Genomic DNA, 17960 nt, shown 5'->3' on the forward strand with positions numbered 1-17960 from the left:
CTTAAGTAGTTTTAATCTGTTAAATGAATTTGTTGCAGTGAACTTTTTTTTTTTTTTCGCGGTACGGGGGCCTCTCACTGTCGTGGCCTCTCCCGTTGCGGAGCACAGGCTCCTGACGCGCAGGCTCAGCGACCATGGCTCACGGGCCCAGCCGCTCTGCGGCATGTGGGATCTTCCCGGATTGGGGCACGAACCCGCGTCCCCTGCATCGGTAGGCGGACTCTCAACCACTGCGCCACCAGGGAAACCCTGCAGTGAACTTTTTAACAGTGTGTAATCTTAGACTCACTTGTCATTTTATATCATGGTTTCATTAATACATTTTTTTCTTCTAATCATGTTAAAATAAGAATTCCTTGCAGATCAAGGTGGTTCAGGAGCCACTAGCAACAACATCACCTGAGGCGTAGTCAAAAATGCAGAATCTCAGCCCTCATGCAACAGAATCAGAATCTGTAACTTTATGAGAGCTCAGGTGATTCCTAAGCACCCGATTTTTCTATCAACTGAGGTGGGCCAAACATATTAACTACTTTCTCAGAAGCTCCAGAAATGATGCTAGTGATGTCACGTCCATTCCTCAAATGTTGACATGGAACAGCAAGATTCTTGTGAAAGAATATAGAATAGAGACAGTGTGAGAGTATTGACAATTCATTATTGGCCTAATAAGCAGCAGTTATTAACATACAGTAAGTTGATCAGGTTTAAATCGATATGGCCGGCCATGACAGTCTTTTCTGTAAACAACACACAGTTAAAATGTGGACAGAGGGTGGGGGCCCGGGTTCAGTCCCTGGTTGGGGAGCTAAAATCCCACAAGCCATGTGGTATGGCCAAAAAAAAAAATGTGGACACAACTTGTTCCGATAATATAAAGTATGTGACTCTCATAGTTTAAATTATAAATAGGAAAGCCAAATCTCTGGAATTCAGAGAATTGAGAGTAGCATTTTTTGGAACACTGCTTTTTCAGAAAGATAAATAATGATAATTAGAAAATTAAGCTCAATCATTCATTCATCCATCTAACTAACAATTCTTACCTCCTGTGTTCCCTGCACTGTTTTAGATACTGGGGAAATATCAGTGGACAGAACAGACTAAATCCCTCTCTTATTGAGCATGCCTTGTTCGTGGGAGGAGACAGACAATTAAAAAATATGTAAAATATGTATATCATAGCAGATGGCATTAAATGATAAAAAGGGGGAAAAAAGGCAGGGGATAGATTTAGAGAGTGAAACGTTGTGTTACTGTGGGTACATGGTCAGTTAGGGAAGGCCTCCCTGATGAGGTAATATTTAAGAAGAGGCCTAAACGAAGGGAGGGAATGTCCATGCTAATAGCTGTGCCAAAGGGAAGCAAATGGCAAGATCTCAAGGCAGGAGTGAGCTCAGCATGTTTGAGAAACAATGTGTCAGGTAAAGTGTTGCTATTCTCATTTATGGCTAGAAAACTGATTCAAATTAAATCAGTGGACTGTCTCAACAGGAGCAGATTTAATGGAAGTTGACATTTTTATAATCTTAATTCTGGTATTTCTGATTGGAAAAGTGTATACATTTTTGTACTATATTGTCTTATGTCTGATTGATAAGTGATATTATTTATGCATTCAATTAATATTTATTGTATGTCTCGTATATGCCAGATATTATATAGTAACATAATTTTTGAAGTTGAGAGTGGGTTTTTATTGCATAAATTAATATGATCTTAGAGTGTCAACATACCCCATTTTTACTAGTGATAATTTAAACAGACTTCCAATCGTATTTAAGAGTCACCTTTGGTTTGTGATGACATCTGAGAGTTTCTTCACCCACTTTGTAAGTATTTAATCAGGAAGATTGAATTGAGTGTTGCCATAGTGTATTTGCCACAAGAATCTATTGCATCCAACCATGCAGCTTCTTTATTATGTTACTGTTACTATATTGAATTTATGCTGTCAAAATGCAAATGAATTTGTTTGCATTTTGAACTTTAATATTGCTCTGGATAGTTGAAGAATCTCAGTAATTAAACTGTTGTTAAGCTATATGGATGGAGGAATAAAATAACATCAAGATCCAAGTGGAAAGGAAAGTTTGGTTTGATTTTGTTCTCAGAGACATTAAACACTAATTCACTTTTGAGATTTATTATAAAAAACCCCGGTAGTCCTACATGATGTATGCCCCTCTTCCATTCCAGTTGAGGGAAGTGGCTGAGGTAGCATCATCCCCTGGCCCTTGCTTCTCTGTGGTCACTGGGAAAGTGGCCCCATTCATGGCTACTTTAGTCTTGGGGGATTGCTAGGTGCTTCATGTGACAGAGCTCCCTTTTGGAGGTGAGGTGGCAGAAATCAGGACCCAGGAATGGCCCAAGTTGGGGCCCCAATAAGTGACCCTCCACACCTTAAGCTGGTTTACCAACATCATCCTCAGGATACGGGTGAGCCAGGACCACATGGGCCTCCTCTTTACTCAGAGTTACTGGCAAATAAGAAGACAGACATTCCTGGAACTCATTTGTTAATTCGGTAAATCCCAATACAATCAAAAAAAAAAAAATACAGTGGTGCATTTTTGTTTCACAGAGTCCTTTTTGAACACAATACTGTTTTTCATATTCCATTCAGTGGAAAAATAAATACTAAATAAATACGTTTGATTTTGAGGGAGGATCGAAAGTTTCATTTCTGTTGTTGGAAGAGAAACTTTGCAGGTGAGTTCTTTCTAAAATATTTATTGTGAGGCTGTAGAATAAAAACTGGCCTCCACTACCAGGTTGCAGGGTATAATAGAATGGTAAGTGTGAGAATTAGTGGGAGCTTTCGAAAAATGTGCCTGACCTGTTCTCCTTGCTTTCTTCCCTGGCCCAAGATGTCAGTGTACCGATTGGTGGGAGTGATGGTGTTGTAGAAAAGAGCATGGACACATCTGTTTTGGGGGAAAAAAAAGAAACTTCATATGATTCTGTTAGACCGTTGCCTCACTTCATTCTCCAATGGAAACTCCTACTACACTAGTGCCTAAGATTTAGAGACAGAAGACCACTGTCTAGTGTCAGGCTTTGCAGCTGGGTCTTTTAAGGTGTGGTTAGGAGTTGGAGGAAAGAGGATGGCCTTTTTAAGGCAAGGAGGTGCAGGGGAGCAGGAGGGATTAAGCACGTGCACAGATTCTGATGATAGACTTTAAGAAATTTAGTATGGGAACTGGCAGAAATTGGTGGTGGAGGTGGTGACAGTAAAGGTGGTCAAGTAGAAGTGACAGTGATGGTGAAAGTCTTATGCATTTGGGAGTCATTACTTTATTGGATTCTTAGTTTTAAGCTTTATGTTTCACAGGGCATTCAGTGACCTTTGATAAATGTTCTAAGCCTTGAGAGTTGAAAAATACTCATGTGCTTTATATGGCCCATTCATTACTGCCGGACAACAGAAACCCTTTATGTATTTGTACATATGTGACTGAAAGTTTTCTTGAATTTATCAATATTGTTTTTCTGTTTTAAAGCAATGTTTGCTTTTTTTGCCTGGAATATATCAGATTTTCTGTTTCTTACATTTAATGAAACATTATAAATATTTAAAATGTCTGGTCATTCATTTTACTCTGTCACCACATGTTTGACGGGAACCGGGTCTCAAAGTGTATGGTGGTTTCTGTCATTAACGTAAACCTCATAATGTCACCTTGTTTTGGTGAGAAGAAAGAGTAAAATTATCTATTAATGACAAAAATCTAGAAAATCCCAGTAAATGACCTTCTTTTTTCTTCTATTTTTCCTTCTTGATAATCACTGACATAAATGAAATGAGGAATAGATACAAAAGTTATCTCTAAAAAAATATCATTTGTACAGGTAATATAGCATAATGGTGAAGCAGACCCCAGGGCCACAATACCTGATTCCCACTTTCGCACCTCCCCTTGCTTGCCTTTTGACTCAGGTAAACCTTTGTTCCCCCATCGGTAAATTGGGGCTAATATCAGTTCCTGCATCATTAGGATTAATTACAGTAATACTTTTATTGTCTGACAAATGATGAATATAATTTGTTACTCACAAATAAAATTTTATTTATAAGTCCCAAATTGTGCAAGGTCAGAATTACTATTTAATAGATAGTGTACTACTTATAAAGTATTATTAGCTTATAAATAATTGGGTAAAGACATTTTTATTTACCATAAACTTACGTCCATATTATCTCCATGCCTCTGGTTAATAAAGTGGCCATGCTGCCTGGGGTCAGCTACCAAAACATTTGCCACTTGTCATCATCCCAGGGCTTATGTAAATATTATGCCTGAGTCCTGAGAACCAATACAATAATTTTCAACCCTGGGTGTTCATTGGAATCACCTGGCTAGAGATAAATTCCACTAATTCACCTTTATGTGATAATTTGAATAAAAACTGGACTTAAACATCACCTTCAATGGCCACTTTATTAATAGAGTAAATGAAATAAAAACCCATATACAGGGATTTATAGGGTTTATATAGCTACACGTTTAAGCATATGTCAGAATTCTTGGAGCATCTGGTTGCGTGTAAGCAATTCCTGAGGTAAAATCAGAACTCTATAATCTATTCATTAAAACCATTTTGCTAAGATTTTCAAGCCAACAGTTTAAATAAGTGAATAAATTAATTTTAGTTTTTATCAGTGTGATTTTAGTTACTAAATGGCATGTAGTTTAAAAATGTCTTGTTAATTCAGTTTCTCTAATTCACACTGGCCAACTATATGTTTTATTGACAACTTAAATCATGGGATTGTATTGTGAATTTATAACATGTTAATTGAACATCGCTGGTGATTCTTTTGTAATCTAGAAATTCACAATAATACTTTACCTTCTTCTGTTAGTTGTATTTCTTCGTTAAGAATTGCATATAAACAAATAATTATGAAGTCTAGGAAACTGGGCTTGAGAACTTGTCTTCCTAAAGGGTTTACCATTCTTGGTAATTTTGTAATTTTTAACTGTAATCCCCTAGGATTTATAAAGTCTGTACTTTTACATACATGAGTAATTTTTTGTAAGTATTTTTACATCTTTTTTATAATATATTAACATAAAGTCCAAGAAACACTCTTAAGAGTATCAAATATAGGCTGAAATTAATAAAAACATGTACAATTTTGGCATTTATAAGTTTGTGTCTAGAGAATGGAAATATCAAAAATTGCTGTTCATATTTATTGCTAGATTCCTTAACTCAGAATATCATTCCTTATAAATATTGCATTGCATAAAGAAATGGTATGGTAAAGACTTCAAATAAGGATTTTTGCTGTTGTAAATCCAATTATCTGTTGGTTTAGAGTTGTGCTAATACTGTAGCCAGTAGCCACATGTAGCTATTTAATTGAAATTAAATTATTATAGTTAAGTATAGGTAAAATTTCAGTTTCTCAGTCACACTAGCCATATCTCAAGTGCACAGTAACCACTCATGGCTATAGTGGCTACAGTATTGGAGAGTGCAGATCTACAAAATTTACATTATTGTAGAAGATTCTGGACAGTACTGGTTGGGGAATAAATGCTTTCCCAGGGTCCAACAGCATCTCTGTAAAGCAGATCCTATGTTTGCATTGATTTCTTTCATGTTAAGGAAGCTAATGTTCCTGCAGTGGGTGTGAGGTGAGAGACAGATCTCCAATAAAATTATTTAAAAAACGGTATACCTTAAGATGCCTTTTATTGTAACTAACAAATAGCCCAACTCAAAGTGGTTTGTAGCATTGCTCCTTAAAGTGTGATCCATGCACCAGCGACATTGGCATCCCCTGGGCATTTGTTAGAAATGAAGAATCTCAGCCCTCTTCTCAGACCCACTGACTTAGAGTCCATAATAAGACACACTCACCACGTGAGCCATATACACATTAAAGTTTGGGAAGCAATGGTTAAAACAATAAGGATATCTATTATCTTATTACAATAAATGTACAGGTGGGGTGACTCGAGACCATTAAGTCTGTGACTCAGTTGTGCCATCAGAGTCCTAGCTTCTTTCAGTGTATTGGTTTTGCTAGTCTCCCTCTGTCCACCTATGCTTTTTACAATTGGAAGTTGGCTGCAGCAGTTTGTAGTATCATATCCTGCATCCTTCTGCCTCTGGACTTTGTCAGGACCATCTCCTGTCTGGAGCTATTTTATTACAATTTGCCTACCTCCTCTCTCAAGTGCCAGTCATATTTATGCTCCATTCTTCTTTTGATTTTATGTCCTTTTCTAAATGACCACTTGAAAACCATAAATTGAAACCAAGAAGAATGCAAACTCTTTCCTTGCCTGTGGGTGGTAGATTTTTATTTTATGAATTTGATAAATTTCCCTAATTTATTTGCATCTTGAGAATGTTAGTTGGAAATGTGGACTGACTTTCTCATTTTAATAGTATTTTAGGTTGAACAAAATGAAATTGTCATTTTCATGGAATAAAAACCTCAAGTACCAGCAACTTCATATGACCCAACCTAATACAACATTTTATCCATGAAGAAGGAAAATAATTCAAGGTTAAGAGCACAGACTTGGGTCACAGTTTACCATTTATATACAGACTTAACATGTCTGTGAGACACGTTGGGCAAGTTCTTTAACCTTTCCAAGTTACAGTGTCCTCAGAAATAAAATAACAGTATTAGCTACCTCATTAGGTGATAATCAGAACCAAATGTAATTATTGAGTGATTTTCAAAGACAAGTTAATCATGCTCCACCTTCACAATTTCTTTCATTTCTGCACTTGTCTTTATCATTATACACTAAATACTTTCCCTTAAAATAATCATTTTTTTTACTTTTTACTTAATTTTCATCCTAAGCTATATGATTTCATATATACATTAAAATCATATGTATATACACACTATATATAAATATATATGTACACACACGTAAGCTCTGTGTGTGTGTACACACACTCGTGTGCGTGCACTAAGACATCCCCCAAGGGGATAGGATGATGTTATTGGTTCAGGAGCCACACTTTGAGAACCATTGGTCTAGAGAGGAAAAGCAGGGATCTATTTGTCTGGGAAACACTGATGTAATTGTACCAGTCATTAAAATATTGAACCACACAGGCTGCACACCAAGTGTCCCCATACAACATCTGCCACCCAGTTATGCCGGCCCCTTCTCCAAGAACCTTCAATTACACATTCCTACATTCCACCTATAAAAGATGCAATACCTGACAAAGTGCTTACTGGTATATCCATTCTTACTGGTTAGTCTCTGACTCCAGGTTTATAAGATGAAACCACTATTAAACATAAAAGATTATTCGAGGTTCAGACTTCAGATTTTCAGGCAGAACTCAAGAAATTTCCCAGAACCCATGGATTAGTGTAGGGTATGACATTGTATAACTCTCCCACACCTTATATCATCAAGCTGTGTTGGCCTTCCTTGTCCTTTCTGATGCCTCAGGACGTTTGCACAGGTGATTTCTTCTATTTAGAAAGTGTTTACCCCTTCCTCTTCACTACTTCCTCTTACTTCAGACTTTAGAGTTATTCAAATATTAGTGCTTCAGAAAGCCTTCCTTACCTCACAGACTCAGTTCAGTTACTCTCATTTCATAGCATGATCACAATTACAATTAACTAATGGCCTAATGAGCTCTATATTATCTATGGCCCCCATCCTCAGAATGTAAGATCTGTGACTGTAAGGGGCTGTGTGGGTCTTTCTCACCTCTCCATTCATAATATCTAAGTACTCAATAATTTTACATTTAATAAGTGTATGACTCAGTTTTTTAAGTCTCAACTCTCAGGCTATGTGTTGTGTAATGACACCATTCATAATGAACCCAGGTCAACTTGGAGCTGCTTTTATGTCTCCTCTGAATGTATATAAATCTAATTATAATGATTTCCTTGTACTATTATAATTGTTGATGTATGAATTTCCATAAAGGTCTCTAAGCTACTTGAATATAAGGATATTTTCTTTTGTCTGTTCCTAACAAACAGGAGTTTCCAGCACAGATATGGAACTCAGTGAATATTTGTTGAATGAAACGTCTGTCCAAAAGTAAAAAAAAAAAAATATATATATATATTTTTTAAAATGAAATCCCTTATTAACACTAACACATGTGTGTTAGACTTGAAACATTTCTTCAAGTATAAGTAATAATGTGGGATTTTTTCCTTAGTTTATACATTGTGAGATTTTTAGCTCAATATAACAAGAAACGGGGCAGGAAAAACAACAAACACAAGGAAAGATATTGCAGCCAATTTTCATGAAATCTTATTATCAAGTCAGTTCTCAAGGGATAGACTAAACCAATAAAGTAAAAGATTTATATACCTTGCAATGTCAGGATGGTGTTCATTGCCTAAGAGACTTAAAGTAGCAACTTTTGAGTTTTTGCTTCCACTTAAATGGATGCTTCATCTATGTTGTTTCCCATAAAAATAAAACATCTACTTCTTGTGTTTGATAAATGAAAGCTTGTTCTCATAGACTTTTGATTACAGTGTGCCTCAGGAGACATGTGTCTCTATAAGGTTAAAGGTGTAATGGTAAATTGTATAATCTAAATTATTTTAAAACACTCTCAGTTACGTGTGTATTTTGTATGTTTAAACATGCAGACTATTGGAAATTTCTTGTAAAGATTTTATAAATCAGAATAATAAATTTCTAACTGGAATTATGTCCTCTTTATTGACGTAAAGAGATCAGTGTGCAGTATACTATGGTTTTCAAAAATGCTTTAAACATGCCTTCATGAAGAATATTTACCTTAAAACAGGTACTAATACTTCTCATTTGAGTCTCAACTTTTTGTTGAATTAATGGATGAAATAACCTATTTTTTTTTTTTTTCTCTTCGGGGACATTTTATGGTTTTATTTTTTTTTATTTTTTAACATCTTTATGTTTAACATCTTTATTGGAGTATAATTGCTTTACAATGGTGTGTTAGTTTCTGCTTTACAACAAAATGAATCAGTTATATATATATACATATGTTCCCATATCTCTTCCCTCTTGCATCTCCCTCCCTATCCCAACCCTCCAGGCTGTCACAAAGCACCGAGCTGATCTCCCTGTGCTATGCAGCTGCTTCCCACTAGCTATCTACCTTACGTTTGATAGTGTATATATGTCCATGCCTCTCTCTCGCTTTGTCACAGCTTACCCTTCCCCCTCCCCATATTCTCTAGTAGGTTTGTGTCTTTATTCCTGTTTTACCCCTAGGTTTTTCATGACATTTTTTTCTTAAATTCCATGTATATGTGTTAGCATACGATATTTGTCTCTCTCTTTCTGACTTACTTCACTCTGTATGACAGACTCTAGGTCTATCCACCTCATTACAAATAGCTCAATTTTGTTTCTTTTTATGGCTGAGTAATATTCCATTGTATATATATGCCACATCTTCTTTATCCATTCATCTGATGATGGACACTTAGGTTGTTTCCATCTCCGGGCTATTGTAAATGGAGCTGCAATGAACATTTTGGTACATGACTCTTTTTGAATTATGGTTTTCTCAGGGTATATGCCCAGTAATGGGATTGCTGGGTCATATGGCAGTTCTATTTGTAGTTTTTTTTTTTTTTTTTCTTCTTTTTTGCTTTTGGAAAAGTCTGTATTTTTATTTATTACATGTATTTTTATATTCTTTTTTACTTGAAAGATTTGAGGCCGATTATCAATTATGAGATGAAGCAGTATATTCTTTTTTTTTTTTTAACATCTTTATTGGGGTATAATTGCTTTACAATGGTGTGTTAGTTTCTGCTTTATAACAAAGTGAATCAGTCATACTTAAACATATGTTCCCATATGTCTTTCCTCTTGCGTCTCCCTCCCTCCCACCCTCCCTATCCCACCCCTCCAGGCTGTCACAAAGCACCGAGCCAATATCCCTGTGCCATGCGGCTGCTTCCCACTAGCTATCTACCTTACTACGTTTGTTAGTGTGTATATGCCCATGACACTCTCTCGCCCTGTCACAGCTCACCCTTCCCCCTCCCCATAACCTCAAGTCCGTTCTCTAGGAGGTCTGCGTCTTTATTCCTGCTTTACCCCTAGGTTCTTCATGACATTTTTTTTCTTAAATTCCATATATATGTGTTAGCATACGGTATTTGTCTTTTTCTTTCTGACTTACTTCACTCTGTATGACAGACTCTAGGTCTATCCACCTCATTACAAATAGCTCAATTTCGTTTCTTTTTATGGCTGAGTAATATTCCATTGTATATATGTGCCACATCTTCTTTATCCATTCATCCGATGATGGGCACTTAGGTTGTTTCCATCTCCGGGCTAATGTAAATAGAGCTGCAATGAACATTTTGGTATATGACTCTTTTTGAATTTTGGTTTTCTCAGGGTATATGCCCAGTAGTGGGATTGCTGGGTCATATGGTAGTTCTATTTGTAGTTTTTTAAGGAACCTCCATACTGTTCTCCATAGTGGCTGAACCAATTCACATTCCCACCAGCAGTGCAAGAGTGTTCCCTTTTGTCCACACCCTCTCCAGCATTTATTGTTTCTAGATTTTTTGATGATGGCCATTCTGACTGGTGTGAGATGATATCTCATTGTAGTTTTGATTTGCATTTCTCTAATGCTTAATGATGTTGAGCATTCTTTCATGTGTTTGTTGGCAGTCTGTATATCTTCTTTGGAGAAATGTCTATTTAGGTCTTCTGCCCATTTTTGGATTGGGTTGTTTGTTTTCTTGTTATTGAGCTGCGTGAGCTGCTTGTAAATTTTGGAGATTAATCCTTTGTCGGTTGCTTCATTTGCAAATATTTTCTCCCATTCTGAGGGTTGTCTTTTGGTCTTGTTTATGGTTTCCTTTGCTGTGCAAAAGCTTTGAAGTTTCATTAGGTCCCATTTGTTTATTTTTGTTTTTATTTCCATTACTCTAGGAGGTGGGTCAGAAAGGATCTTGCTGTGATTTATGTCAGAGTGTCCTGCCTATGTTTTCCTCTAAAAGTTTGATAGTGTCTGGCCTTACATTTAGGTCTTTAATCCATTTTGAGCTTATTTTTGTGTATGGTGTTAGGGAGTGATCTAATCTCTTACTTTTACATGTACCTGTCCAGTTTTCCCAGCACCACTTATTGAAGAGGCTGTCCTTTCTCCACTGTACATTGCTGCCTCTTTTATCAAAGATAAGGTGACCATATGTGCGTGGGTTTATCTCTGGGTGTTCTATCCTGTTCCATTGATCTATCTTTCTGTTTTTGTGCCAGTACCATACTGTCTTGATTACTGTAGCTTTGTAGTATAGTCTGAAGTCAGGGAGCCTGATTCCTCCAGCTCCATTTTTCGTTCTCAAGATTGCTTTGGCTCTTCGGGGTCTTTTTTGTTTCCATACAAATTGTGAAATTTTTTGTTCTAGTTCTGTGAAAAATGCCAGTGGTAGTTTGATAGGGGTTGCCTTGAATCAAATTCTATCAAACATTTAGAGAAGAGCTAACACCCATCCTTCTCAAACTCTTCCAAAATATAGCAGAGGGAGGAACACTCCCAAACTCATTCTGTGAGGCCACCATCACCCTGATACCAAAACCAGACAAGGATGTCACAAAGAAAGAAAACTACAGGCCAATATCACTGATGAACATAGATGCAAAAATCCTCAACAAAATACTAGCAAACAGAATGCAACAGCACATTAAATGGATCATACACCATGATCAAGTGGGGTTTATTCCAGGAATGCAAGGTTTCTTCAATATACGCAAATCAATCAACGTGATACACCATATTAACAAATTGAAGGAGAAAAACCATATGATCATCTCAAGAGATGCAGAGAAAGCTTTTGACAAAATTCAGCACACATTTATGATAAAAACCCTGCAGAAAGTAGGCACAGAGGGAACTTTCCTCAACATAATAAAGGCCATATATGACAAACCCACAGCCAACATCATCCTCAATGGTGAAAAACTGAAACCATTTCCACTAAGATCAGGAACAAGACAAGGTTGCCCACTCTCACCACTCTTATTCAACGTAGTTTTGGAAGTTTTAGCCACAGCAATCACAGAAGAAAAGGAAATAAAAGGATTCCAAATCGGAAAAGAAGAAGTAAAGCTGTCACTATTTGCAGATGACATGGTACTATACATAGAGAATCCTAAAGATGCTACCAGAAAACTACTAGAGCTAATGAATGAATTTGGTAAAGTAGCAGGATACAAAATTAATGCACAGAAATCTCTGGCATTCCTATATACTAATGATGGAAAATCTGAAAGTGAAATCAAGAAAACACTCCGATTTACCATTGCAACAAAAAGAATAAAATATTTAGGAATAAACCTACCTACGGAGACAAAAGGCCTATATGCAGAAAATTATAAGACACTGAGGAAAGAAATTAAAGATGATACAAATAGATGGAGAGATGTACCATGTTCTTGGATTGGAAGAATCAACATTGTGAAATAACCTAAATTTTACCTTTCATCCTCACCATGAAATTGTGTGATTGATAGGCAAGATATTGTCTCACGTCCCTGATGCTGGTATTCAAATTGAGAACGTTTAAGAAGTTAGTTCTAGGGCATATAGCCAGGCTGTGAACCAAAACCAAGCCTTTGGACTTTAAATCCATTACCCATTGGTAATAGGTAATTACATTACCCTATTTTTTTTTTGGAAAAAAAAAAACAAAAATGCATTCTTTGACTTATCTACTTCTACATAACAAATGACTCCAAAACGTAGTGGCTTAATACAAAAGTTTATAATTATATCGTGATTCTGTAGATCAGGAATATGGGCAGGGCTCATCTAGGTTGTTGTTCTGCAATCGTGGTATGACTGGGGTCACTCATTGGGCTTCATCAGGAAGCTCAGCTTCTAAGAGAGCATTTTATCCTTCAGAGTTACTTTCAAGATGGTCTCTAATCATTCAGTAGTCTAGCTTGGGCTTCCTTACAGCATGGCAGCTGGGTTCCAACAGAGAGAATACAAAAGCTACCTGTTCTCTTACAGCCTATGCTTGGAACTCGTATAGCGTCACTTCTGCCACATTCTGTTGGTCAGAACAAATCACAAGGCCACTCCATATTCATGAGCATGGAAAATGGACTCCATCTCTTGATGGCATGACAAAGAATTTTGTGGCCGTCTTTTATCACCACACATAGTAAAATTAAAATAATGGATATATAAACAAATGATTGCCAGGATATACTACTAACTCAGTTACCAGAGATGGCTCACACTTTATTTAGCATGTTCACATTTAGTTAGCTATGTGAAACTTCCTAAAAATTGGGATGTGTGAACTATAATAAGTTAAAGAAAGAATAACTTCAGAGGTGATTGATTATGGGCTTTATTTATTTACCTTCCTTCTTAATGTCCAATGATGCCCAAACCATGTGAACACACATTTAGTTATAAATGTTAATAATTTTACCTAGTAATAGGTTTAATAATAGTAAGTAAAGTTGTTTTGACAGAGGCAATAATAGGCATCTTTCAAATTTTCAGTTTACATAAAGTTCTAATGGATCTCCAGAATCAGCAACTGAAAGAGTTACATGACTGGCTAACAAAAACAGAAGAGAGAACAAGGAAAATGGAAAAAGAACCCTTTGGACCTGATCTTGAGGACCTAAAACGCCAAGTACAACAACATAAGGTTAGTATATTTTATGCTATTTGTTTTCATCTGAAAAACAAACTAAGTGTATATGTGTATTACGTACATACACATGCCATGGTTTATAGATGAGAAAGAATTAAAGCTTCAATTGAGAAGAGTTTTAAAATAATTCTTACCTAATACTTTTTGCGATGTTTACTTTTTCAAATACAAAATAGCTAGGCATTTCATATTTGAAAAAAATGAAATATATTCCTGGAAGAGAACAATGCCGGCTATGTGATTTATTAAAGTTTTGGTTTCTTAGAAGAGGGTCTCTGTAGGGATTACCTGCAAATCAAAGTTAAGTAATAAGGCAAGATTTTTTAAACATGGCTTTACCTTCGATTCATAAGGTCTTAGAGCAGGCCAAGCTTGATGAAAAATGAACATCTGTAACATTGCTTTCCTATAAAATGTAGCATCTAATAATTTTAATATTTCCATGTTACCTTTCTTCAGTTTATTTGTACACTTACAGTTATGCTCCCTGGTTTCCAGAAAGTATTTATTGTTTCTGTGATTAGAATTTCTACAGAAATATTTTTCTTTTCAGCTTCCATTTTTAATTGAGGTATAACTGACATATGACATTATATTCATTTCAGGTGTGCAACAAAATGATTCAATATTTGTATATACTGGAAAATGACCACCACAATAAGTCTAGTTAATATCCACCACCATATAAAGTTAGAATTTTTTTTCTTGTGAAGAGAGCTTTTAATATTTACTTTCTTGTCAAATTTTAAATATGCACTATAACATTATTGATTATAGTTACCATGTTCTACATTACACCCCCATGACTTACTTATTTTGTAACTGCAAGTTTGTACCTCTTCACCCCATTCACCCATTTCACCCAGTCCCCAAGCCCCCTCCCCTCTGGCAACCACCATTCTTTTCTCTGCATCTGTAAGTTTTGTTTTGTTTGTTTGTTTATAATGGTTTTTAGATTCCACATATACTTGAAATCATACAGTGTTTGTTTTTGTCTAACTTATTTTGCTTACCATAATTCCCTCAAGGTCCATCCAATTTGTCACAAACAGCCAAGATTTTATTATTTTTTATGTGTTTTTATAGAATATATACAACATTCCAGTGTATATATACACCACACTTTCTTTATCCATTCATCCGTCAGTAGACACTAAGGTTGTTTCCATGTCTTGGCTACTGTAAATAATGCTGCACTGAACGTGGGGGTGCAGATATCTTTTCGAGGTAGTATTTTTGTTTTCTTCAGATAAATATCCAGAAGTGGAATTGCTGGATCATATGTAAGTTTTATTTTTAATTTTTTGGAGAACAACCATACTGTTTTCCACAGTGGCCACACTAGTTTACATTCCCCCCAACAGTGCATGAGGATCCCCCTTTCTCTACATTCTCCCCAACACTTGTTATTTCTTGTCTTTTTGATAATAGTGGTTTTGACTTTGCATTTCCCTGATTAGTGATGTTGAACATCTTTTCATGTGCCTTTTGGCCACTCATATGTTTTCTTTGGAAAAATATCCAGTTCCTCTGAACATTTTTTAATCAGATTTTTTTTTTTTTTTTTTTGCTGTTGAGGTGTATGAGTTCGTTATATATTTTGGATATTTTGGATTTTAATCCCTTATCAGATATGTGATTTGCAAGTATTTTCTCACATTTGGTAGGTTGCCTTTTCATTTTGTTGATGTTTTCCTTTGCTGTGCAGAAGCTTGTTAGTCTGATGTCGTCTCACTGGTTATTTTTGCTTTTGTTCCCTTTGCTTTTGTACTCAGATCTAAAAAATCATTTCCACGACTAACGTCAAGGAGCTTACCACTTATGATTTCTTCTAGGGATTTTATGGTTTCAGGTCTTACATTCAAGTCTTTAATCCACTTTGAGTTGATTTTTGTGTAAGGTAAAAGATAGAAGTCTAATTTCATTCTTTTGCATGTTCTGTCCAGTTTTCTCAGCACCACTTATTGAAGAGACTGTCCTTTCCCCCTTGTATATTCTGAGTGCCTTTGTTGTAAACTAATTGACTGTTTATGCATGGGTTTATTTCTGGGCTCTCTATTCTGTTCCACTGATCTATGTGTCTGTTTTTTATGCCAATACCATACTGTTTTGATTACTATAGTTTTGTAATATAAATTGAAATCAGGTAGCTTGGTGTCTCCAGCTTTGTTCTTCTTTCTCAAGATTGCATTGGCTATTTGGGGGCTTTTGTGGTTCCATACAAATTTTGGGATTGTTTGTTTTATTTCCATGAAAAATGTGATTGGAATTTTGATGGGGATCACATTGAATCCCTTGATTGCTTTGGGTATATGGACATTGTAACAGTATTCTTCCATTCAATGAGCATGGCATATCTTTCCATTTATTTGTGTCTTCTTCAGTTTCTTTCATCAGTGTCTTACAGTTTTCAGCATACAGGTCTTTCACCTCCTTGGTTAAATTTATTGGTAAGCATTTTATTCTTTTTGATGAAATCGTAAATGGGATTTTTTTAAAAAAGAATTGTCTTTCTGATAGTTTGTTTTCAATGTATAGAAATGCAACAGGTTTTTGGATATTGATTTTATACCCTGTGACTTTACTAAATTCATTTATTAGTTCTAACAGTTTTTTGGTGGAGTCTTTAGGGTTTTCTATATATAAAATCATGTCATCTGCAATTTGTGACAGTGTTGCATTCTAATAACCATTATAAAACTAGCTCTGGGTTTTACTGTAGGAACAAAGCCTTGCTCCGTCCATCATCTCTCTCTCTCACACACACACACACACACACACACACACACAGAAGAACCTTCATGATTGGCCCAAAATTAAGGTTGCCAGATTTAGCAAATAAAAGTACAAGAAGCCTAGTTAAATTTGAACTTCACATAAACAGTGAACTTTTTTTTTTAGTGTAAATATGTCCCCAATTAGTTATTGTTTAGCTGAAATTCAGATTTTACTGGGCATCCTGGATCATATCTGACAACTCTACTCAGGATTCTGTGCTTCTTGGATTTATGGCTTTGAAAGGAAATATCTGCTCCCTCAACTCATACCTCCTAAATGTGTGTCTCACCCAACTTCATTCTTTTTTTTTTTTAATATAACTTTTTGTCATACCTAGCTTCACAATTCTTTCATGCAGATGAAAGATACCTTTCTTTTTAAGTCCCAGAGCTGTTTTTTATTTAATGAACTTCAGGTTCAGTGAAGAATGGGGCTGCTTTTGCTATTGTTGCAGCCAAAGCCATCCTTTGGCCACAGCAGCTTAAGATAAAACAGTTTGGGGAGAGCTATAGCTATGGCAATCCCGTCTGCTACCCCGTTGGGAAAAAATAAAGCATCAACTGCATTCTAATTTTCACCTGGAAATTGTGACTAAAAGAGGTTCACTTGTCACATAGGTTTTAATTGAACATCTGATAAAGTAGTTACAGCCAGTGCTAGACCTTAAACTGGACCACTTTTTCTGTGTGATCATTCATTCATTCCTCTGGTAGACCATGTATGCATTCTCTTCCCCTTGGCCTACACTGGAAGTTGCGTGCAGACAGTTTCTGTATATACCAGTGGCTTCCTCTCTGTCTGAAGGCATTCACTGGCCACAGGAGAGTCTCAGACAGTTTGAACATGGGCAAAAAGTAGTTAGTGCTGCCAGAGCTGCCATTAACCAAGGAGGGATGGGAAATGATGGATAAGTACCCTAGAATCCTTGCCCAGTGGTGGGATGATTCCAAGGTATCTCTCAATTCCCAGTTTCTCAGAGGTTTCCCAGCAAGACTGGGCCCCAGATGTCCATGGGGTAAACTATCTCACAGTTCTACCCGCCCATGATGTCTCTTGAGATGACTTCTCAGATAAACTATTTGTACCCAAATATTTGGCTTAGGGTCTGTTTAGGAACAAACTCAACCTAAGACAGCCTTCTTGCCTGGGAAGCCAGAGTACTATCCCAGCTTACCATTAACTAAATATGTAATTTTCAGAAATTATTGAATCTCTCAGGTTCTCCATATTTTCACTTTGGAAATAAAAGTGTTGAGCCACTTGATTTTTAGTGTTCCGATTAGTTTTAGAATGTGAAGCATTTCAGGCAAGGACAAGACTACAGGCTGTAACATTGAACATCAGAGGGATGGATGTCAGCATTGGATACCTGGAGTCTAAGGAGGAAGCCAGGAAGAGAAGGAGAGAAGTGGCAGAGAATGGTAGGGTAGCCATAAGGGTAAATGACTTAGGGCAGCTACGAGTAAAGGTCTCATCTGGAAACCAGGAACAGAGCATTGAGGTTAGGCTG

The 17960-nt window shown here is 36.3% G+C and overlaps 1 protein-coding gene across 1 annotated transcript in view; it reads left to right on the forward strand.

Moving 5' to 3' along the window:
* The window catches only part of DMD (dystrophin), a 2243521-nt gene that overhangs the window by 704071 nt on the left and 1521490 nt on the right, over window positions 1-17960 (forward strand). Inside the window, exon 12 of the mRNA XM_060293058.2 lies at window positions 13516-13666. Coding sequence (XP_060149041.1) covers window positions 13516-13666 — 151 coding nt within the window. The remainder of the gene's footprint in view (window positions 1-13515; window positions 13667-17960) is intronic.

The sequence above is a fragment of the Globicephala melas genome, chromosome X, assembly GCF_963455315.2.
Source record: "Globicephala melas chromosome X, mGloMel1.2, whole genome shotgun sequence".
Taxonomy (NCBI): Eukaryota; Metazoa; Chordata; class Mammalia; order Artiodactyla; family Delphinidae; genus Globicephala; species Globicephala melas.